The sequence below is a fragment of the Seriola dumerili genome, unplaced genomic scaffold (assembly GCF_002260705.1).
Source record: "Seriola dumerili isolate Sdu_G_001 unplaced genomic scaffold, Sdu_1.0 BDQW01000089.1, whole genome shotgun sequence".
Taxonomy (NCBI): domain Eukaryota; kingdom Metazoa; phylum Chordata; class Actinopteri; order Carangiformes; family Carangidae; genus Seriola; species Seriola dumerili.
This window is the reverse complement of record NW_019174344.1, coordinates 373,790-397,521: the sequence shown is the minus strand read 5'-3', so window position 1 is coordinate 397,521 and position 23,732 is coordinate 373,790. Positions and strand designations below refer to the sequence as shown.

Sequence of the window (23,732 nt, the reverse complement as noted above, 5' to 3'; positions counted from 1 at the left end):
CGAGTTGGTCCTGTGTAAAGATGTGTATGTCTTTGTTTCAGTGATATTTACGCTGCCCAGTCCAATTTAAGTCTCCTACTCTTGCGCACTGAGCCTTAGAGCACCTCTGCAGAGCATGGAGCACGACCATCTGTGTAAAAACCTAACTGGAACTAGTATCATGCATGTTGCTGTAGGCTCCATTAACACAAACTAAAACAATGAACACTGAAAACAATGCATGTGTGGCTGCAAATTGTGTGTTAGTAGAGCGTCACATTTAATAGGCATAGAGAGAAAGGAATCGGAATCGCATATAACTACAGAACTATTCCCGTGTATGTTCTTATGTATGTTATGTTTAACGTTTGTTTTTTGTCTTTATGTTTGTTTATGTAATGGCACTAAATAATGTAGGATTTCACAATATTTCCTGAAGTTTTTTCAAAAATATTTCTAAATAAAAGTCACTTGAAAAGAAAACTACATTAATTCTAACTGACTCCGCCCTTCCGAGAGTAGCTTCCTGGTCACTAACCTGACGAACGTATTTTCCGCACGCCATTTTCCATCGACAACCGAGGAACAAGCCAGCCGGAGAAGCGCGGAAAACCTGAGCTGTGAATTTCAACTAACACGGTAACGTCTGAACAAAATTCTCAAAAGAATGTCGTTATAAAACTTAGTGAAAATTGTCCCGTTTGCGTCGATTAATCGTGTCGCCACATCCTTTCAATCTATTGTTTGATTTCTGTGGTTGTTACACGAATATGGGCTGTATAGGCCTCGGAAAGGCGACAGCCATTTTAGCCGTCGTTGCCTAGCTAACTTTAGTAGCCACCATTGGCTCCAAAACATCGATATATAAACTTAGTCAAATTTGAAATGTGTTTTATGGGCGGTATATAGGTAACAGTTCAGCCGCTCAGTTAAATAAAATGTTCCCTATTGAGGATTTCACATCACTCACCATGCTTAACATTTTTGTTAAGCTAACGTTAGCTTAGGCTGCGAGTCCGACAGAAAGTAGGCCAAGCTGCTGTGGTTTATCAAATAATGCTATAAATTCACCTTAAATGTTGTACTTGGATACACGAGATGTGTTTTTCATTCAACGTTAGGTCAGCAACAGAAAATGGTGCTTTAACGCTTAACTTATTTGATGTTATTTAGGAGATGTGTTGTAGAAGGAGACGCGTTTTACGGTAGTTGGAGCATTAACGTTCATTTTCATACCACACGTTTGGTTAACTTCGTTTACTTTACTGAAACTTTTTCGATGAGAAAAGAGAAACAAATGGCTGGAGGTACTTTGTTTTACAAGCTGCAGAGTACTGCATAATGCAGAAGGGTAGCTGTGACCGGTCTTTGTCTTCCCAGGTCGTAAAGTTTTGAATTGAAGATGTAAACGCGCAGTAGGACAATTCTAAACTGTCCTGCATTAATAATCAATTCCCTGTCTTTGTTTTATTTTTCAGATCCAGTCATGCATCGTGACTGTCCTCTTGACTGCAAGGTCTATGTTGGAAATTTGGGCAACAATGGAAACAAAACAGAGTTAGAAAGAGCATTTGGCTACTATGGTCCTCTCCGCAGTGTTTGGGTTGCCAGGAATCCCCCAGGCTTTGCTTTTGTAGAATTTGAAGATCCCAGAGATGCAACTGATGCAGTGCGTGAGCTTGATGGAAGGTATGAGGCAATCCAATCTCTGGATACAGTGGCCAAAATAAGAGAAGCATGGCAGTTATGATAATTAATGCTGACTGTTTGTTTTGTAGGACGTTGTGTGGTTGCCGGGTACGAGTAGAGCTGTCCAATGGCGAGAAACGCAGCCGCACCCGTGGTGCTCCCCCTTCGTGGAGCAGGCGTCCTCGAGACAGAGATGACTACAGGCGTCGTAGCCCACCACCCAGACGAAGGTGACATACATGTTGTTGTTTGCCAGTGGCCAGTAGAGACAACACTTGATATACATATCTATAATTGTGCTCTGGCTTAATGAGTCCACTCTTACCCGCTGTATATTTCCTGGTAATTGGTCATGTTTTTCCAGTCTAGGCATTTCTACTGTTTGTAATCTTTCCTGCTGATTATACATTTGTGACTGTTGCAATGTCTAAGGCTTGCAGTTTCATCTTCATTGACATTATTGGTCATTTTATGTATGGAGCCAAACAGATAGAAGTTCATAAACAAAAATGAAATATGACGTGGGGATATGACATTTTAATAGGTTATGTGGTGCAGCCTTTCTATGGCATAATGCATCTGAAAATCTGGTCTGCAAGATTTTATTTGTGTACATTTTCTGTGCACTCTCAGAGAGTCTCTGCATTTTAACTGCTTTAAAATGGAGAATTGGGTATAAGAAATAGGATTAGACAATTCCTGTGTCGGAAGAAGTATAATCTGTTTAGAATTTTGGGGGAATGAAAGTGCAGAATGTGATGCATTTTTTTTCTTTTTGTTTGAGGATGCTTTTTATTTTTCATCTATATTAATAAGAATGAAACCCGTTGCAGAGCCACCACCATGCCTCTTCTCACCACCCTCTGAGTCAATCAACTAGTCCTCTTTCAGCATCATGTGACTGCTGACCATCGTGCCCCAATCAGCTTGGCTGGTGCTGTCACATGACCCAGGCATGGCCAGTCGTCAGGTTGCAACAGGCCATTGGTTCCTCAGCATGCCGTTCTCAACCTCCTCCTCCTTCAACCTTAACCCAAACGGCAGCGGCCCACCTCACATTCCCGACCAATCAGCGTATTGCGTTTCCAAATGTCTACAACCTACCAGCAGCAGCCTTCGGCTAACCAATTAAAGCAGGAAAAAAGCCACTGCCAGCCCCCATCTGCCTGCCACCTAATCACCTTGCAGCATCTGGCCAGTCCTATTCAGCCAATTCTACCTACCTACCTACCCGGCCGACAGTCTGCCTCCCTTTCGTCATATCTAGCTTGTTGAAAACCAAAAATACTAGTAAGTTTTCCTGCTTCATTCAGTACACTGCTGATTACAGTTTTGAAAGTGAAGAGACAGCTGGCTTGAAAAGGTTGTTCTTTTTTATTATAATTTGAATCATAAGTTTGTCATTTTGTCCTCCACCATTTCTGTAATTCCTTGTTTCAAAGGGGAATGGTCCAACACCAAATGTCTGGAACTTCAAATTTCCAGAGATTTCGATTATAGATAATCATCTGGTATGTCTTGGGGCTCTGAGCAGAATTATGAAATCACACAGATCAAAACTCTTCTCAACCCCCCAATGAATATCAAGACTTTTTTGTGGTGTATGGTTGGTTTTAACAGATCTTATTGGATTTTGTTACTAGCCTCTATTTTATGTTCTCCCTTGAAGTGCAGTGGACCAGTTTCATACAGATGGTGGCCTCTGTGTGTCTTTATTCCCACACCAGGGCCAGTCCACAGTGCAGTGTTAAATCTTCTGACGTGGGCAAATGATGCTGGTTAGCGCACTTTGATTTTGTAGTAGGTTTTGAAGCTCAGACACCGTGACAAATCTCTTACATATTAATTGTATGGCACGTCCTAGTATACTATACACTTCATATTAAGAACTGGAACGTAATTCACACTGGTGACTTAAAAGATGCATGTGATACTGTGGGGTAGGTGAGAAGTGATTCCTAAGCACCTGCCATCTTTATGCACTGGGTCCATTGCCAGTGACTTATATTTTCTAATTAGGATAACTGTTTTTGTGGAAAAACACCAAAGTCTTTTATTTCCATTTTGAGGTACCAAGATAGGCAAACAGCTGTGTTGAAGGAGGCCCATGTAAGAAAAGGATTAAAATAGCATGGAGCTCTGGGCTCTACGGGGTATTCAGTGCACGTGTCTTTGGTTTTTTAACACTTTTGTATTTTTCCTGCGCAGATCCCCACGCAGGAGGAGCTTCAGCCGCAGTCGTAGCAGGTATGTAAGCTTCAGATTATCCTTTCCATCCATTTCAGCCTGAAAGCTTGAATATAATACGAACATGGTAAAATGTTTTTTGGGAATTTGGTATCTTAAATAGTAAATCTACATATTGTATATTATGGAATCCTTAAGAATTATATATACTTTCAAGTGAGTCAAGCTGAAATGACAATGTTTACCTAATGGGATGGTTTGGCTTTTGCAGGTCATTCTCCCGAGACAGGAGGAGGGAGAGGTCCCTCTCCCGGGACAGGAACCACAAACCTTCGAGATCCTTCTCTCGATCAAGGAGGTACTGATATGCTCTTGAACTATTGAAAGATCATTTCAGTTAGATATCAGTTGTTAGATATTTGATAACATGATGTTGAGTGTAGTTATGACTTGACTATTTAAAACCAAACTTCACCACTGACAACAATGCTCCTCATACATGACATCCTTTGGCTGTCTGTAGTTGAAGCTTGGTTGAGTGCACTGCTGAGACTGTTGCGGTAAAAGTTTGGTCAGTAAATCTTGATAGCTTTAATAATTTCTGTTTTTATCTTCCCCGTAGCCGCTCCAGGTCCAATGACAGAAAATAGAGGAACGTCTCTGTCATGTGTAATGAGAGATGAAGATGAACGGTTGTACAGGCTTTGCCGTTTCATGATGGACTTCAACATGGCCATTTGGTCATATTTGTGTTGGGTTTTTTAAACAATCAAGCATTTTAGTGTCCCCCTCCCCTTTTGTGTTGTTATGGTAAATTTCAAATACTTGGTGGGTGTGTACAGAAGTGATGCCTCACTGAACTCATGTCTGTCTCCTCAGTCCTGAAACGGTCGTACCACCCAACATTCCAGTTCACCAGTTAATCTCTTGATAAATTTGTTTTTTGTTAATGAATGTACTGTGTAGATGTAGTGTGAGTAGTTCCTCATTTTCATTGTGTAAATGCCAGCATTTTTTAAAGGAAGGACTGGGATGATGTGTAATTAAGGCCCTCCTTTTGGTTGTCTGTAAAGCCAACCTATTTTCAACATGTTACTTTCTTCATACTGAAGGTTTCCATCTGTTAATGGTTGGTCATTTGTAATAAAGGAACCCTCGTTCAAGATGCAAACTATGGCATTGATTTTTTTTTTAAGAAGTGTAATTAACAAGTCTGTGAAGGTTGCCATTACTTTCGTTTGTTTGATACTCTGTGAAATGGTCTCTCAATTAAAATACTGGTTGTTTAAAAAAGACCTACATTGTTTATATAGTTTTTATTTTACCTCTTGAGATTAATATACAAGTATAGTGATTTACTCTTACATCCACTTGTGTCTTTTCCACAAGAGGGCAGTCTTACAGCATTGATCAAGTATCTGCTAAAGAGCCCTGGTCAGGGTCATAAAATAATAGTGTCTTTTTCATTCTAATATTTCCTGCTTGTTTAGACCACAGTCCGTTTTGTTTGAGTAGCATGGTCTCCCTCTTTATTTGCTTATTTTATAAATGCTATCTTCATGTCAGTGTGCCTCTTGATCCATTTTAATGTCACTTGGTGATGCAGCTGAGATTGTGCTTTGTGTACTCGCTTAATTAACAAAGTGGTGTGTTTGAATCTTGGAAACAATCCACTTGAATTGGACCATAAGGTGTTTGATTGTGATTATAGTAATTTGTTTCAGTAACTATAACTCCAGGTCTAGAAAGATTTATTTGCATTTTGTATCATGTAGGCTATTTGTTATATTTATTTTGCCACCAAAAATAAGGATTTTTTAAGGATATAAAGTTAAATCGAATAAAAGTTAAAATCGTGACATTCTGTGTCAAAACTAAATTAACGATACCATTTATTGGTGGTAAATACAGCAATAGTCCAAATGCCGTTAAAACAACCAAACAGGTTATACTAGACGAAATTCAGATGTTAGTAATGTGAATACAGACATGTTAAAATAGTTGCTACAGTAAAGTAGTAGATTGAGACGTGTGATGTGAATTTCACATCTCATAGATTGTAGATTTCTTCAACTGGGGACTCCAGACAACTTCATCTAAGCAAGTGTAATGTCAGTCTTACTAGTCATTGAAAAGAAAATGTTTTAATTTAAGATACTAATACAATGTAACTCTGAGATGGATGAGGATTTCTGCACGTTGTTCCATTTGATAAATACTGTGAGGAAGTCATGGAGTGAATATGAAAAAAAAAAATAATAACCTGCCAAGTTCATGTCACTGTCTATCTCCGCAAATTTCCCTCCTTTTCTGTCGTACGTGGTGTCCGGTATGAGGTTGTTACGTAATCTGGTTGACATAATTTAACCCTTTCAGTAGGATAGATAAGCGATAAGCCATCCAAATAATGGTGTCCTTGTGCTGCTGATAAAGTCACTTATGAGTGTGGTGTAGAGCTTTTTAAAAGTTCCTGTAAAGCACTTTCAGTGTGGAAATGATCCATGTAGACTATAATTCATCTTAAAGAGTCTACCACTACTCTCCCACTATCCAACAGATTTTCTCGGTCACACCCCGCACAAGCCCACGGCTCCTTGTTCACGCATACTGTCCACGTGAACCGGCACAACACAGGGACGCCAGGCTCTCAAATCTGCGCGCGCTTTTCCACGAGTTACTCAAGACCATGTGACGACATAGAAACGATGACTCATGGTATCCACGGAGACGGGTCTCACCCTCCAGGAACCCGCTGCAATTCACTCAGAAAGCTATGCTATTTTACACCCACTGTTATGTAACATAGTGTCTGTCGCCCACGGAGCGGTACACGAGTGGGTTATGATCAAGGTGAAAAAGGCGTCTTGGAGCTAATTTTAGATTTTGTCACACTTTTACTGTGTATCATCAGTTCAGTGATGAAACAACACATCCACAGCAATTTCCATAATCTGTTTTGTGCTCAAGTCATTTGTTATTCAGACATGACATATTCGCTTGTATCTGCTTTTTTTCTGTTTTATGTCATTAAAAAGAGAATATGGTTGAGTTTTGGACTGTTGGCCAGACAGAAACAAGACATTTGAAGACTTAACTTGGTCTCTTGAAAACTGTTATTAACATTTATCACCATTTTCTAACATTTTGTTAAATAATCCATTAAAATTTTTACATTTTTCTAACTTTTTTTGCCACGATTGATACCACTCTCATATTTGTCCTAAGACTACAGCCAGCATCCACTTAGCATAGCTTTGCATCAAGTCCAATTATAACAAAAATCTGTCTAGCAGCAACTTTAAGTCACACCATTTAAGTTATTTATGGAATTTGTACTAAACTTTGATTCAGGAAGTCCAGTTTGAGAAGCAGATCTGAATTTGAAGGCTTGTCAGATGCTAAAACACTGCACAGTAGTTTGAAGTAGTTTAAAGTGCTGCCATCATATCAGCCCTTATTTGGACATCATGCATGTATGCTGTAACCCTCTACATATTGTCTCCCATGTCTCCTTAACCATGTTTACAAAGTCAGAGCACTGTCACATACTAAAATAATGATATCGTTGTGGGATTTTGTATTTCCTCTTTAAACTGGAAATCAAAATAAGTTCACTGATTGTCAGGTCTGCATGTAGAAAAAACAATAAACTCATATTTATTTATATACAAAAATATGTGTCTAATCAGTTATTATTATCAGTTATATATCACTTATCAAACTGTACCACAATCTTTCTAATGAACACAATCCAGCTCCTGGGATCATTCACATGAAATATTTTTTCTATAATGACTGTACTCATTAACACAGATGGTCTTACTGTATGTAGCCTACACAATTACACATCAGGATTGCACAGACTTTGGTCACAAAGGCATCAGTTAATCCCACCTGACCCACAAGTGTAAAAAGTCAAATGTTAAATAAGTTATATAACCATAGTTGCAGGTAATAAAGTTGCAAAGAGTAGAACTCCCATGATGACTTTGTGTCAATAAATAGTTAATTTAGTGGTCATGTGTAGTCTCGCTGCGCCTCATTTGGCACCATCTATCTACAGGACTTTTCACAAAGGATTCAAAACAAAAGCTGATGTAAGATGAGACACATAATGAATAAGAATATGTGATGGGGCTCGCAGACCCTCTGCACTGTGCAGCTGCCTGCGAGCTGAGAGATAATAAAGTGTCTACTCAGCTGTACAAATTTAGAGCCTTTTGCTGTAGTCCCACAGCTGCCACTCAGTCACATACAGTTTATGCACTCATTGTATTTTTCCATTTTGTCTAAACTTCATTAACTTCAGCACATATTACCACTGAATATAGCCCTACTGTAAATGTACTCATTGTAAACAGCTTCCAAGTCAGAGTGTGTTTGTCTTGTGTTTCTCTAATAGTCCACAAAGGACTCACTGTGGTGTCAAATCAGTCTGGGCTTTTTACACTATATCCTACAGTTGGGACTGTTGTTGTTGACGTGCTGGGAACTAGGCTGAAGGGCACCATGATGGGGCCGGAAAGCATGAGGAGTTGTCTTTCGGGTGACTTTCTGCCGAGATAAACAAACCTGGCTCCTCTGACAACAGGAACAGAGTGGAACAGACTTTTAAGAATAATATGTAACTAATGTAACTAATGTGGAGGTTTGCAGGTTTTAAGTGGCTTGTTACAGAAACTTGCAGCAGGCATGTTGAGATGGAAGAGTTCTTACAAGGCCAGAGAGTTTGGGTACAAGAGCCTCAATAGTAACTCAAATCTGACATATTGTCATCATTCCTTGTACAGTAACAACTTATTTTTGTCTTCCAAGTCACAGTCGAGCTGCCTACTACCTCAGTTTTACTAAATCCTAAAATTGACAGATTTTATTGATGCTTTTGAGAACAATTCTGAGATCCTTGTACTTGTCATGAGTGTTGCCATTTTAATGAGGCTTTATACCTCTGCTCTACTACTACTACTACTACTACTACTACTACTACTACTACTACTAATAATAATAATAATAATAATAATAATAATAATAATAATGATGATGATGATGATTTACATCAGTAGTTAGAATTAGCTTCAGCTCCAACAGCTGCAACATTGCTGTATAAACGTTTCCCCCACTGTTTAAACACAGTGGCATTTCCTACTTCAACTTGAGTAACATTTGAGTATTTTGATGTATGTTGTTCTCCACTTATTTGTATGATGTAAAATCATGTATGTATAATAGACCCATAAAAAGAAGCTGCAAATGTATCTGTACAGTAGACATGGAGTCAGTCCTCTGTCATGCGCACTGAGAGGCAGAGAGGAGTGCCGTGCCGTGCTGGGCTCCTCAGTTGGAATTTCCTCCAAAACTACTACAGACCCAGCCTTCACGTGTGCTCGTGTGTTTACCGGGCGAAATCCACGTGTGTGAGGCAGCAGACCCCGCCTCTGCACGAGAGAGGAGATTCCCCGCCCACCGGAGTTGATAAAATTTTAGCCCGTGTCCGTGTCTGTGAGAATTCTTGGAGAAATTATCAAGGAGAGCTACTTGTCGCTTGTGTTGTGTTAGATGTATTTGAGGGGTGGATTAAGTAACATTAGACTCGGGGATTTTTCACATAAGGGCTGCTGTGAAACTTGAAATCAAAAATCAAAAGGCAGATAAGGAGACCAGCTTCATTCAACAAGTTTGAAAAAAGGATTTTCACTGAATTGGGCTGCAGTCTGCTGACAATGTAAGTAAAATGACTGAAATGAATGAACTACATAGTTCTTTCAGCATTTATTGAGTTCATTTTATGTTTTTATTAGTTTAGAAAGCTCTAGAAAGAGCTGTCTGTTACATGTCCATAGCCTGTAATATGTCCACTACATTACTACAGTCTATTATTATGTCTATAGCTACATATAGGCCTATAGTCTATTTCTTATATTTTCAGTCTTATAGATGACACGTTTACAGGACTAATAATTTTCACTATACATATAACCTGAAAGCATATCGGTTAATATACACATTCAAATTTTCCATGTTTCAGTTCTACACTCAGAAACTCCTTCAGACTTGTTGTTGAGTTACTTTTATCTGTGTGTATGGTGTTGGTGAGGGGGGTCGGCCAGGCTCCAGACAGTGACAGCCCAGTTTGACTGGTCGACATGAGCTTCAGCCTCACGTGGAGCGGTGTAGTAAACTGGGCAGGGTCTATGCTGGTGCTGCTGCTGGTTTTCCTCTGCCTCTGAGTGTGAGCCGGCGCCTCCGCTGCTCATGCATGACTCGCTCTCCCGCCACAGCCTTGAATCACTCCTCCCTGCCCCGCCCCGCCTGGCCCGTCTCCCTCTCTCTCTGACGTAGTATCCCGTGAGGGGGGACGCGGGAGGGGGAGACAAAACGGGGTACGTGTAGTGACTCCCCAATATTTCCCCACAGTTCACCCAAGATAAATGAGGATTTGTTAGATTTTGGGGCCAGTTTGATGTGATTTCTTCTAATGAAGCACCCCACCTGACCTTAGGACATGCAGGTCCACGGTTATGTAACAGTGGGGACAGGCAAACTTATAATTAATCATCATTATCCATTCAGTTTCTGCCACAGTTTTACAGCAGGTGTCTTAAAAATTAAGTCAAAGTTTTACATGGACACTATACACTAAAAATCTATGAACGTCCTCCAAGCAGGTCTCAAATTACAGGCAGAACCATCCAGTCATGGTGGTGTCAATGACTTTGATGTGTGACTGTGAAGAGTTGCTAAAAACTTTTTACAGAACTTTTTTTTTCAGATTATTAGACTTTAATAATATACTAATTACCTTTTGCTACCTTTTAAATTCAGAAGTTAGAAAAACATTCAATCTAATCAATGCACTTTCCAAGCACATCTTCCAAGATCAAAACAGCTGAATTACACCTTTCAGAATGATAGGTCGCAGTTTATGGGTAATATTTTGAAAATGTAGGTGTGTTTCCGTTTGTCAGGAACTCTAGGTTTAGATGTTGGCGTTCTCTTTCGTTGAACTAAGAATGAATGGACTGTAGTTCCAGGAAAAATGCCACATTACATGACCCCAGCCAGAGCCCCAGTCAGATGATGCGGCAGGAGCTGGTGTAAATTCTTATTTAACATGGACGGCTCTTGAGAATACACTTTACTCACTAAGCTTTGTTTAAATATCAGACGGACTTTCAGCTTTCAGTCCAAGACAAACTGAAGTTCGTGAGTGAGACTATTAATGTGATGGGTTAACAGCTTATACGTGCATCTATTTGAACTGATTATTGACAGAATTGCTTCACTGTATCCTGCGTGAACCTGTCATCCGCCCAGAACTGCAACAGTTTCGGTACTCAGATAAAATATTATTGACTTAATCAGCATTGGCAACCTTCATTAGTCTCCTTTATGTTATTACTCTAATTAAAATGAGCTCTCCTCTGCTACAGTGCTCTGGCTGGATAATTAGGGTGGTCTGGGACGGGTTTCTGTTTATTGTTCTCTGAAACTGGGAATCCTGGGAATCCTGCCCAGCCCTTCCCGGATGACCATTATAACTTATTATTCTCCCGAGACAGAGCCGTTCCTGTAGTTCTCACAAGGAAGTGGCATATCTGTTTAACCTCTGCACTTGAAATAGTTTGTCCATGAGTTCTGTGCAAATACATTGATGTCGAAAGCATTGATCTGATCATTAGATTTACAAATGTAACATCTCTGATTTTTATTAATCAAATATTCCTGCTCATTCAGATGGTCTGTTGAGCTGACTACCCACAGATGGTCAGACACTGCCACCTAGTGTTGACTCTCTGTGCCTACAGTGAGAGATTACTCAGCTGAAGACTTGTCCTTACATGTCTGTCTGAGATTATGTCCAGGCATGTACCACTGATTCACATCAGAGGGCCCAATGAGTCACTGGCTGCTCTCTGTCTTGGTTATAAAGAGCTCTGCAGTGATGCCAGTGTGAGATGCCCTGTAGTGTTCACTGAGGAAACTTAAACTGGTTAGAATCATGGTAAGACTAATTTTGATTTTTAAACAGATTTAAATAGATCAAGATTAAGTTATTTGTTTGGGATCACTTGAGAGAAATCATTGTGTCTTTATCTGTGCAAAATTATTTCATCAGTAGGTTTTTAAGAATAATAGCTGCGACGATTAGATGATCAGTCAATCGACAGAAAATGAAATGACAATTCATTGGCTCTCCCAGCTAGTCAAATATGAGGATTTGATGCTTTTCTTTGTAAAAAAGTAAATCAGTAAACTCATTATCTTAAGTTTGAATTATACAAACCATTTAAATACCTTGGGCAGTTGGACATGATAATGGACATTTTTCACTATTTTACGGACAAAGCAGTTCATTGATGAAATAAAAAGGCAGATGACTCGATAATGAATGTAATAGTTAGGTGCAGCCCTACTGAGAATAATGACACAACTCACTTGTTCATATGGTGAGAACTGTCACCATGGCTGTCTCAGCTGATCACTGGGGATGTCTAGCGGCAGCCTTATCAACTAACCGGTGGTCTTATCTCTGTTTCCTGCAGTGTAGAACAATGGATGCTAACAAGCGGATCCTGAGCACCCTGGGGAATGGCCCTGCTCGACGAAACCTGTTTGGCCCAGTCGACCGAGAGCTACTGCAGGTGGAGTACCAAGCTGCCCTGCAGAAAGACCTGGAGGAGGCTTCACAGCGCTGGGGCTACGACTTCATCTCGGACAAGCCACTGGAGAACAGCGATTTCCAGTGGGAGGGAATCCCAGCTACCAAGGTGCCGCTGCTCTACAGATCCTGTTTGCTTGGTCTGGGACAGACAGAACGTCTGAGGCCAGCAGAGGCAAAAATAAGGTCCAAGGGAGGAAGGGTGGAGCCACCACAGAGTGAGAAGGAGAACATCCCAGGCACACCGGAGAGATATGCACTCAACCTGGAGAACCTGGAGAATACACCAGAGAAAAGAGAGAATACAGGAGTGAAGAGGAAACAGACAAACATTACAGGTACATATTTAAATATTCAAATAATGACTGTGTAGAATTGTAATTGATGTGGTTTTTGCATGAGCTGAATTCCCTGCTCTTTATCCCAACAGATTTCTATCAGGCTAAAAGAAGAGTAGTTGGGATGCCGCGCAAATCCGGCGAGTGAATTTCGGTCCAGTTTACTGCAAAGGTGCCAATATTGCAAGACAACCACACAGACAGTACTACACTCAGGAATACTCCATTCTGCACAGACTCTACACAGTCACTCACCGGGAGGTCCTGCACCCAGTGAATCATCTGAAAACAGAAGGGACCTCAGCTACCTATGATTACTACAGGATAAATTAGGGTACTGTATTCACTCTGAGGGGGCTGGTGTTTTTCCCAGTGGTAAGAAGGGGACATTTGAGCAGAGAAGATTAACGGTAATCTCTCGAATCAGTGGATTTATACTCATTTGGATCAAGGGGATGCCAAAGTGTTGAGTGACATTTCCTACCGTACATTCCACAGTGCTGAAAACGTAGTCACATCTCTGTTTAACTGAAACTCTGTACCTCTATCAGTGCAGAGACATAATGAATGAGCATATTAATATTACTGTACACACTTGAAACAGATGTTATGTTGGTTAACATCATACTGTCTCTTAATGAAATTGAGGAGTGTCTGTGACTAAACTGCAGAATGATTGAAAATGGTAGAGAATGGATGAAGCCCTTTGGCTCCTCTATTCAAATCCACTAATGTTTTTTTTTTCTACTATGTTCTTTCTTTATGTATATCATGCGGGCAAGGAGTCTTTTTTCTTTTACAAGCACTTCCTGTTCAGAGTTTATTATACTTTATATATCCAGCTGTACAATTGTGTTTTTTCTACCATCATGTACTCAAAGGAAAAGGCTTGAAGAAGAATTGTGATATCCTGTACATGCAGTTGCTTTGCTTAGATCATAAATGACAGAAGTGCCATCATGTCCTCTTCCATCCACTGTATGTTGATTGGTTTTCAAAGTGGATCTCCACAAGTGCTCTGTCCAGACTCTGACATGTGTACAGCACCAGAAAATGTAGGTTAGGAGTGTAGCACCATGTCTTCGGAACACTTAAAGAACACTTATATTTAGGTTTATTTAGATATATATCAGATATTTATCAATAGAGTTTGATACAGCACTGTTAAGTAGCATAATCGGATAAAAAACATTGCAGTATTGCACAAACATCTGATAGGTGGTATATCCACAGCACCCAGTGTCAAGTGCCATTATGGCATTTGTTTTGGTATTTGAAGCTCCATAAAGGACAATCCGAAGAAAATGTTCTCAGAAGCAAATGTATTATTTACTAAGCTAAAGCTATGTGCTTTATTCTTTTCTATTTGGACACATAGTGCAATTGAACAGACAACGTGTTATTATCTGCCTCAAAACAAATACTATGTTTTTTCACGACACTTATGTATGTCTATGTTGGCAATCCTGCTGCTATGGGTAATCTGAATGGGTGTCAAACAAGGTCACTGTAATGCTAATCCGTATGAACTGACAGCTTTGAAATGTTTGCCGCTGTAAATACGAAGAGAAGCAAATAACAGCATTACCCCAAACAATGAATGCACTTCTGTTCATAGATGCTTATGCACAGGTCCTACATATTGTTTTATGTTAAAAGCTACAAATGAAAAGATCTATCTTTATTTATTGTGAGATACTATGCCTTGAGCTAATTTAGTTTTGTTTAATTATTATGAGAATTCCAAATTCCAATAAAATGTTAAAAATGATGTTTCTTGTGAATGCCTTAACTGTGTTGTCACTCTAGTCCTTCTTCCCATGCGTGTGTGTGTGTGTGTGTGTGTGTGTGTGTGTGTGTGTGTGTGTGTGCCGGTGTGTGTGAGATACCACATGATGAATAAATATGATTGATAGCAACATAGAGTCATTCCTGCTATTCTTTTGTTTCTTTCAAAGTAAAAAAGAAAATGTGGGTCACTGTGTCCAAATGCAGTCGTAAGACAAATGTGAAAATACTTTTTTTTAATGAGGAACTAACAGTTTTGTTTGCCAGGAGCAGTGGTGAGCACTTACTCCAGTGAAAGTAGCAATACCACAAGGTAAAATACTCTGTTACAAGTAAAAGTCTTCATTGAAAATTAAAGTGGAAGTACAGAAGTACTATTATCAACAAAATATACTCAAATATCAAAAGTAAAAGAATGCAATTATACACATTTGGTAGCATTGTGATGTTGTAGCTGGTCAAGGTGGAGCTAATTTTTATTATTTTATATCCTGTTGGGTAGTTTCATCTATAAAAGGGCATTATATGTTTTAGTAAATTATACTGTAGATTATGTAAGTAAGGTTAGATCCTAATCAGAATAGTTACTAGTAACCAAAGATGTAAAATATACTGTATGCAGTGAAATAAAAAAGTACAATATTTGCCTCTGAGATATAGTGGGGTAGAACGTAGTATAAAATGGATGTAGTCAATACGGGCACCTCAAAATAGTAGTGTGACACCCACTCCCTGGTGTTTAAACAGCCACCAGCTCTAAGGACCACTTGTGATCAGCACACAGACTCCTGGCAAAGGCAAATCAAAGTGGGTCACTACATTTATCTGACAGCTACAGGTAGATTCAAGTTTTAGATCGAAATCATATCAGATCAGTTTGTAAGTAAATTTACACTGTGAAAGACTGAAACACCCAACAGTGTATAAAGAAGTTGACCAACTAACAACAGTGCAATGTTTGTTTCTTTTTTGAATTCAATTCATCAATTATAATAATCTAATAAAAATATAGACCACTGAGGCTGGTTTTGTGCATACTTGCACTTCCAATACTTTAATTACATTAATTAGAGGTACAGGAATGCAGGACTTTTACTTGTAAATATTTTTTTACATGGTGGTAATCCTACATTTACTTAAGTAAAGATCAGATCTATGGGTTTGGGCCACAGTGTGAACACCACACACACCTCTTGGGTGTGTGTTTACTGACACCAGCAGGTGCGAGTTTATGGTTTTGTGTTTCCTTCCCTTGTCTATCTTGTACTGTAAAGACAGATGTGCCAAGTTTTCAGACTATAGATGAGCACAATGGTTGTGTAAAGACTGGATATCAGTGGTAACAGCTAGCTGCTGCCCAGAGAACCTAATGTTGAATGAAATATTGAAGACATTTTACGGCTAAAAGATTTTTCCCTTTGTTGTCAGGTTGGAAAAAAGTGAAGGGCAACAGGAGTCACCCTAGACCTACTGGTACTCTTGGAGGGGGAAAAAGTTATTTTAAAGAGGAAACAATATGTCTTCTACCATAGGGTGTGGCATAAACATTTTAAAATATATGGACTAAAATATAAAATATACCAATGTCTTATTTTGTTTTTGATGTATTCATTTTATTCTTAAATTACATTTATTTACAGTACAAGAAGTACAGTACTTCTTGAGGTACTTTAGTGATTCCATTTTATACTTTATGCTTCTACTTTGCAACAACTCAGGGGTAAAAACTGCACTTTTGACAGCTGCAGAAAAAGGAAAGGAAAAACCTGAAAAACAAGTGGAGTAAGAGGATGACACTGCCCCCATCCATAGGACACGAGGGCTCAGTGAATGGTTGATTATGATGTGAATCATATGCTATGGCCTTCACAATCTCCAGATCTCAACCCAAATGAACACGTGTGGGGGATGTTGGACTGACGTGTTGGAAAGCGCTCATCAAAACACCAAATGAAGGAGTATCTTTTGGAAGAATGGTGTTCATCCCTCCAGTGGAGTTCAGAGACCTGAATCAGGTTAGAATTAGCTCCAGATCCATAAACTACAACGCTACTCACACATTAATGCAACAATAACAAGAATCCAATAATATAACATAATGTAATAAAGCAATGTAGCAGTTGTTTGTCTGCAGAACAAGTACTTTTACTTTTGATACTTAAAGAATAATTTGCTGATAATTCACCTGTACTTTTCCCTAGAAAAGATTTTGAATCCAGGACTTTCATTTGTACTGCAGCTTGTTTTCATCTCTGTTTTGTGGGTATCCCTCTACACAGACACACAGACACAGACACACACACACACACACACACACACACACACACACACACACACACACACACACACCGGCGCACAAGCCAGCACAAACAGAGGTTTGAAGTTGAGTGCATAAAACTTCAAGTAGCCCTGAGTAGCTGAAACAGTCTTCTGTTGTTGTGATGTCACACTTCTTCTTCATTTGTGAAGAGCAGCAGAGCAAAAAGGAGAGAGAGAGCCACTGCTCAGACAGACACTGTTTACTCTGGCACCACATCACTGCAGTCCCACATCAGCAGCAGCACACACTGGGTATATGTGTTTGTATTGATGGTTTGGGGATGAAGGGCCTGGAGCAGGCCCTGCCCACCCCCCCTCTGCATGCCTCTCTCTCTCTCTCTCTCTCTCTCTTCTCTGGCCTCAGCAGCATGGAGGGAGGCACCTGCACGCCTGCGCCAAGCTCTCCCATCCCCCCGCCCATCTCCCTCCATCATCTGTCCCTTAGCTCCCACATCCATTATAGGGCAGGACATCCAGCATTTGCATTTAGACTGAAAGAGAGAGAGAGTAACGGAGGGAGGCGGAGGGAGCATATGACACAAAGGAGAGAGAGAGAGAGAGAGAGAGAGAGGGAGAGAGAGAGAGAGAGAGAGAGAGAGAGAGAGAGAGAGAGAGAGAGAAATAGATCAGAGCGTTGGGGAGAGGGAGAGGGAGTGGGAGGCTGCAGATATCGATGGCATTAACAATGGAGAATTAGGAACCAGAGAGGTGATAGTCAGCCAGACAACGGCTGAGGGTAAAGATATTTGAGGAGGGGGGCACAGGGGGAGGAGGAGGAGGGAGGAGGAGGAGGAGGATGGGCCTCGAACACAGACTTGCAATGGCACTGCAAAAATTGGATTAAAGCAGTATGGTAACGTTTCTAATTTAATTTATTGCTGTGCTGCTTGTGTCTCATCCTCATGTGTTCGCATCCACGCTTGTTGACGTCCATCGGCCGTATCTCATGTCACAGTGTTGTCTCCTCGCCTAGTGAAGAAGGCACAGGCACACTCTTGTCCTCTTGTGTTTTCTGATACCATAGACATCTGCCATCTCCATCCTCATCCTCACAGCCCTCCCTCTCTCCCAACCTCCAGGAGCTCTGAATTCATCACAGACATCACCATGCGTGCTTAAAAAAAGAAGAAAAGAAACCGTTAGATTTGAGCATCATTGCAGCCATCGCTGTCTGCTTCTCTGTTGTTTGTTGTTTGTTGTGTCGTATCGCTGGACACTGCATCTCCTCCTCCTAGATGAGCCATCGCTTAGCCACTGCAGAAGCATCTCACTTTCTCTTACAAGATCAGGAAATGATTAACCACCAGAGACTGCAGTCATCTGTTTTTCCTCGCCATTACAATGTGATTGTAACCTACTAAACACACGCGCGCGCGCGAGCTGCCTGCTTCGCTTCGCTCTGGGTGATTATAATAGCACAGGGAGCTTGTGCTCATTTCACACTGTCACGCAAATAAAACACAAATAAATCCGTGCACCCGTCCCGCCCAGAGAAATTAGAGCAGCGCTGTGAGATGTTTGGTGTCATGTGTCTGCCTGAGCTCATGTTTGCAGGGTCTGATTACAATGTTTTGACGTCAGGCAGAGGGTCATTAACAGTCCCACCATCTGCCAAGCTACACATATAGATAGGACACTGACCAGGGATTCCCCTCCTGGATCGATGAGATGTCAGCACATTGTTTAAATGGATTACAACATTGTGCTATTGTCTTTCTTTTAATGACGGACATACATTTAGGTTGATGCCAGAATCAGACAATCATCCAGAAAACTAATGAAGAGATTTACATGAAGGGCCAACCATTCATCATCATTATCATAACTGTCACTTGCTGCACACCATCATTGTTTTAAATGTACCATGCAGTTTGGTTTTACTCTCTTATTCCTCATAAATACCTAATGCATTTTCAAAGGAGAGGCGTTTTAAAGTAAATTGTGTGTAATGAAGTTGAGTTTCTGAGGCTGTGCAGGGCAGGAAGCAAAGTAATTATGTATCATCTAATTAATGCATGATGGCCTTTCTGCGTGTTCTCTGATGCCCCCACCAAATCAATTACTGGCATTACCACAAGGGGTGGAAAGAAACTAACTGCAAGTAGGCTACTCTCATTTCATATGTGGTCTTTACATGTGCCCAGTGATTTTACTTTGGCCTGAGTAGATATTTGGCTAACTCTGTAACATGCTAACTATGACTACAGTTCTGCTGATGTTATTTGAGACAGTTTTGCGTTGAGTTTATCAGCATTTGTTGATTTCCAAATGCATTCCTTTGGAAAACAAATACTCAAATCACATCTGTGTATATATTTGGTCATTGTTAAGTTATTATTGGAAACTTCAAGGAAATAATTGATAATTTATATGAACCCATAAAATAAAGTATTGCCAATATGGTAACCCTTTATTTTACAAGCTGTTATACACATATAACAGAGGAGTTTTTTGTTATGGGATCATTAGATGATATTCCATCTAAGCTTGAGATAAAACTTCTGTTGCCATACAGAGTCAGTCAAAGTCAGGATGCTACAATGGCTTTTTCAAAGTGCCTCAAAATAATCATTTAAAGAGCTACATTTGTACTTTTGCTTGAGTAGATTTCAACACAGGCAATGCTTCTTCTATTTTAGTAAAGTCATGTTGGATTCGTTGTGGTACTCGCTCCACCCTGGATTACCTCTCCCTGTCCTCTCTTCTCCCCTCAGCTGGACAAGAGTGAGGTGGCAACTCTAGGCATACCCTCCACCACCAGCCATGGAGGTTCTGACAGCAACATCAGTGTGGACGGAGCGGGGGCAGCGTCTGGGATCATGGCCGGGGGTGCTGAAGGTTCGATGGCCGGCGAGCCACAGCGGACTCGTGCTGCTCTGGAGCACCTGCAGCAGAAGATCCTGAAGGTCACTGAGCAAATCCGTGTAGAGCAGGAGGCCCGAGACGACAACGTTGCAGAATACCTGAAGTTGGCCCACAACGCAGACAAACAGCAGGCGTCCAGGATCAAGCAGGTCTTTGAGAAGAAGAACCAGAAGTCAGCACAGACCATTGCACACTTGCACAAGAAACTAGAGCACTATCATAAGAAGCTAAAGGAGATAGAACAAGTAAGTGAGAAAGTGTGTATATGCAGTTAGATAGGATGTGCACATGTTTCACATTTTTATGTGTTGTTATTTCTGAGACTGTTTAATTATCTCATGACTGACACAAACAAGTGTTCTATATTTGTGAGGTCAGTTGTGTCCAAATATAGACTGATGCTTCTCATCTCCTAACACTTACTTAAACCAATGCATCACCCTGTGTCTCACCTAATTCTCTACAGGACCTGTTTTCCTCATCTATCTTCCTACAGTTCTATCCCTTAAACCTAATCACCGCTCTCCTACCTTTAAGATCCTCTGCTTCCTCATTTCTCTTCCCTCTCTACAGAATGGGCCAGCCCGGCAGCCTAAGGATGTCCTGCGGGACATGCAGCAAGGATTAAAGGACGTTGGAGCCAACGTTCGTGCTGGGATAAGTGGTTTTGGAGGTGGAGTAGTTGAAGGGGTCAAAGGTGGTGTGTCTGCCCTCACTCACACAGCTGTAGTCTCCAAGCCGAGAGAGTTTGCCAGTCTTATCAGGAACAAGTTTGGCAGCGCAGATAATATCGCTCACCTAAAGGACACACTCGAGGACGGAGTCGGGGGCCACTCTGAAGACACCCCCACACCTCGTGCGCTGAGTGGAAGTGCCACTCTGGTCTCCAGCCCAAAGTACGGCAGCGACGACGAGTGCTCCAGTGCCACTTCTGGGTCTGGAGCAGGCAGCAATTCTGGTGGAGCCGGGGGAGGAGGGGGAATATTAGGGCCAACAATGGGGAGTCCCAGACTTGATGGGCACCACCATCACCACCACCACATGCATGGCTCTTGGGACTCTCTACTTGAGGGCCTGCAGGAGATCAAAGCCAGCCAGGCACATATGGAGGATGCCATTGAGGACATGAAGGGCCAGCTGCAGAGTGACTATTCATACATGACACAGTGCCTGCAAGAAGAGAGATACAGGTAGAGATCCCTGAAATACTGGCAGTAACTCTCAACCCAGGTGTTAAGCAGTTATGACCTCTGTTTTAATCAGTACAGTCCTCATAATGTAGCTCACTTGAAGAATGTGGCCTAAGGTGACCAGATATCTGAAACGAGATGCAGGGACATTTCCCGTTTGGTGTACAATGTTTTTATCTATGAATTAAAAAAAGGGGGACAGACATGTATTTTGACCACGGTAACTGTTGTATTGTAATAAATGATATATAAAGGCCGACTGATAAAATGACGACCTCCAAAAAACGGGGACATCTGGTCACCCTTATATGGCCGGCAATATTCAATATTTTTTATAGTATAAACATATCCTATGAAAGGACTGAAACCAGCAGTGCATGTATCAGGCTTTGCTTATACAGGAAATATGTGATGTTTGACACTATTCAAGAGTTGAAGTTTGATTTTCCCATGAACCTCTGCATATATTTTTGGTGAAGCTTATAGGATTCTTATGTGTGTTTTGCACTGTAAACTCAGGTATGAGCGACTTGAGGAGCAGCTGAACGACTTAACAGAGCTGCACCAGAATGAGATGACCAACCTTAAACAGGAGCTTGCCAGTATGGAGGAAAAAGTGGCCTACCAGTCGTATGAGAGAGCGAGAGACATCCAGGTAAAAAACCTGCTACATTATTGCAGAGTAAAGTCAGGTGATGTTGTTGTGAGTAACAAAGTCTGCATAATGATGAGGTCAGGATGGAAGGATGGTTTAGAAAATGGCCTTGAACATGGGAGACATGTTCATTTCTGTTTGAAACTGACAGTCAGCATTTCTTTAATTTTCTTTTTATCTATGACCATTCGTTTCGTCCAACGTTTACCGAGTTTTTATTCTTGTAACCATGTTGATGATAGTCCTCTAACCTTAATTAAGTACCTATTTGAACCCAAATCTTGATTTTAAACAAAGTTGTTTTTGTACCTAAACTTCAGCAAGCTGTGACTGTTCCATAACCATGACGGAGAAGGCCCAGTACTCTCCCATGTGTTATTCCTATTTTCATGACTGAAGAGGATGAAACAAAGATTTTATAAAAATAAAGTCAAATTAACAGTCAAAATTTCAACAGATTTGATTTAGAGCGACCAAACAATCCTCCAACTGTTGCCATCTCTCAGTTAAAAAGCTGATTGAGAAAAGACGTTTTCAGGGACTTACAAGATATTGCGGAAATAAATCTCACAGTGTGGTTACTCTTTGTGTGTGTTTGTGCATACAGGAGGCTGTAGAGTCATGCCTGACACGCATCACCAAGCTGGAGCTGCAGCAGCAACAGCAGCAGGTGGTCCAGTTGGAGGGAGTGGAGAACGCCAACGCTCGAGCTCTGCTGGGTAAACTCATCAATGTCATCCTGGCGTTAATGGCCGTGCTGCTGGTCTTTGTCTCCACTTTGGCCAACTTCATCACCCCTCTGATGAAGACCCGAGCCCGGGTAGCCGCCACCGTCCTGCTGACTTTGCTGCTGTTCATCCTGTGGAAGCAATGGGACTTTGTGGAGATGTGGCTGCTGCCCAGCTGAGCTCCCTGTGAGAGACTCCAGAGGGGACCAGAGAGAGTCACAGCTGGTTTCAACTCAGTCACCACCACTAAAGGATCCGGAGACTGAAATAGAACGAGAGCTGCTGCACTTGTTCCCTTTGAGTTTAAAGTGGGAGTATCTGAGGACAAAACATGGCACTTTTAGTAGAGGACAGGGCGAGATCCAGCCCACAGTGTGTGTCGAGAGGTGTTTACAATGAAAAAAGACAAAAGACATCATCTCATCTCGCCCAAATCTATTGCTGTTGATGACCAATCATCGATTGCAGTGCTATCACCAAAAACTGCGTTTCTTGCAAGACATCTTTGGATCGTCTTTTCTAATTATTTATGATACATGAATAACAAAGACTAGAGCAACTGACTGTAAAATGCTGATCATGTTTGCTGCAACCTTCATGTTGAAGCTATAGTATATTTGAGAGGAAAAGTTTTTTTTCATGAATGTTATGTGCTCATGCATGTCGTCATATGTGCACTGAGACGCATTAGCTGGCATGAGTTAACATTTCAATAACGACAAAATGAATCAGAAATACAGTGCAGATATGATGTATTCAGTGTCATTCCTGGTTTGTTTTACATCCTGGTCTGGTGTTGAAGCTTTTAGACGCTTTTCTTTCTTTTTGTCTTTTTCTTGAAGTCGAAGGAACAGGTTTTTTTTTTAATGCTGATATCTACTAAAACCCACCATAATAATTCAACTATGTAAAATCTGTTCTGTCCATAAATACTATTTCATGACCACTATTATAGAACTGCTACTATTCACAGTGTCAAACTAACTGGCATGTCAAATTGTATCAAGGTTTATATCCAGTTTGCAAAAAATAATTATTGCTGTTTTATTAAACAACGTGAAAAATAAATGATTTCATATATTAGGCTGATCTTGGATGTATCCTTATCATCCTTGACTGAGACTGAACTTTATGACTGAAAGGCTTTTAGACTGAGTAAGAGAGTAACATCTTACATAACTTAGATCTAGATACAATGGTAATGTTTTCTAATAATGTAGCCTATATAACACCTGTAAAAAGTGGCTTTATTAATTGTTAGTAAAGTGTTTACTGAAGCTAAAGCTACAGCTTTTAATAAGGCCGAATTTTAGGTTGCCAGGTTGTGAAGAATCC

The 23,732-nt window shown here is 40.7% G+C and overlaps 3 protein-coding genes across 4 annotated transcripts; all 3 read left to right on the top strand.

Annotated features, from left to right (window-relative positions):
• The first annotated feature begins 524 nt into the window (after positions 1-524).
• Positions 525-5,150, top strand: LOC111222124 (serine/arginine-rich splicing factor 3). Its single transcript, XM_022745700.1, has 6 exons — positions 525-618; positions 1,458-1,668; positions 1,758-1,898; positions 3,877-3,915; positions 4,127-4,213; positions 4,478-5,150. The coding sequence occupies exons 2-6, from the start codon at positions 1,466-1,468 to the stop codon at positions 4,503-4,505; spliced, it is 498 nt and encodes a 165-aa protein (XP_022601421.1). The 5' UTR covers positions 525-618; positions 1,458-1,465; the 3' UTR covers positions 4,506-5,150.
• A 4,206-nt stretch (positions 5,151-9,356) lies between these two features.
• On the top strand, positions 9,357-14,690 carry LOC111222103 (cyclin-dependent kinase inhibitor 1-like). 2 transcript variants are annotated; one of them, XM_022745674.1, is made up of 3 exons: positions 9,357-9,577; positions 12,399-12,852; positions 12,945-14,690. In XM_022745674.1, the coding sequence occupies exons 2-3, from the start codon at positions 12,408-12,410 to the stop codon at positions 12,998-13,000; spliced, it is 501 nt and encodes a 166-aa protein (XP_022601395.1). In that variant the 5' UTR covers positions 9,357-9,577; positions 12,399-12,407; the 3' UTR covers positions 13,001-14,690. The 2 variants fall into 2 exon arrangements, with proteins under 2 accessions (XP_022601395.1, XP_022601394.1); XM_022745673.1 differs by lacking the exon at positions 9,357-9,577 and adding an exon at positions 11,760-11,857.
• A 3,066-nt stretch (positions 14,691-17,756) lies between these two features.
• On the top strand, positions 17,757-23,399 carry tmcc2 (transmembrane and coiled-coil domain family 2). The gene is made up of 5 exons (XM_022745676.1): positions 17,757-17,812; positions 19,674-20,069; positions 20,398-21,014; positions 21,534-21,669; positions 22,277-23,399. The coding sequence occupies exons 1-5, from the start codon at positions 17,810-17,812 to the stop codon at positions 22,574-22,576; spliced, it is 1,452 nt and encodes a 483-aa protein (XP_022601397.1). The 5' UTR covers positions 17,757-17,809; the 3' UTR covers positions 22,577-23,399.
• Positions 23,400-23,732: the final 333 nt, after the last annotated feature.

What these genes read in the sequence shown, in the direction of transcription:
- LOC111222103 (XM_022745673.1), top strand. An exon ending in GAAACAGACAAACATTACAG is followed by an intron (nt 12,853 to 12,944) that starts GTACATATTTAA and finishes TTATCCCAACAG; the next exon opens with ATTTCTATCAGGCTAAAAGA.
- LOC111222124 (XM_022745700.1), top strand. Translation starts at nt 1,466, where the DNA reads ATGCATCGTGACTGTCCTCTTGACTGCAAGGTCTATGTTGGAAATTTG. An exon ending in GTGCGTGAGCTTGATGGAAG is followed by an intron (nt 1,669 to 1,757) that starts GTATGAGGCAAT and finishes TTTGTTTTGTAG; the next exon opens with GACGTTGTGTGGTTGCCGGG. An exon ending in AGCCCACCACCCAGACGAAG is followed by an intron (nt 1,899 to 3,876) that starts GTGACATACATG and finishes TTTCCTGCGCAG; the next exon opens with ATCCCCACGCAGGAGGAGCT.
- tmcc2 (XM_022745676.1), top strand. An exon ending in AGCTAAAGGAGATAGAACAA is followed by an intron (nt 20,070 to 20,397) that starts GTAAGTGAGAAA and finishes CCCTCTCTACAG; the next exon opens with AATGGGCCAGCCCGGCAGCC. An exon ending in AGAGAGCGAGAGACATCCAG is followed by an intron (nt 21,670 to 22,276) that starts GTAAAAAACCTG and finishes TTGTGCATACAG; the next exon opens with GAGGCTGTAGAGTCATGCCT.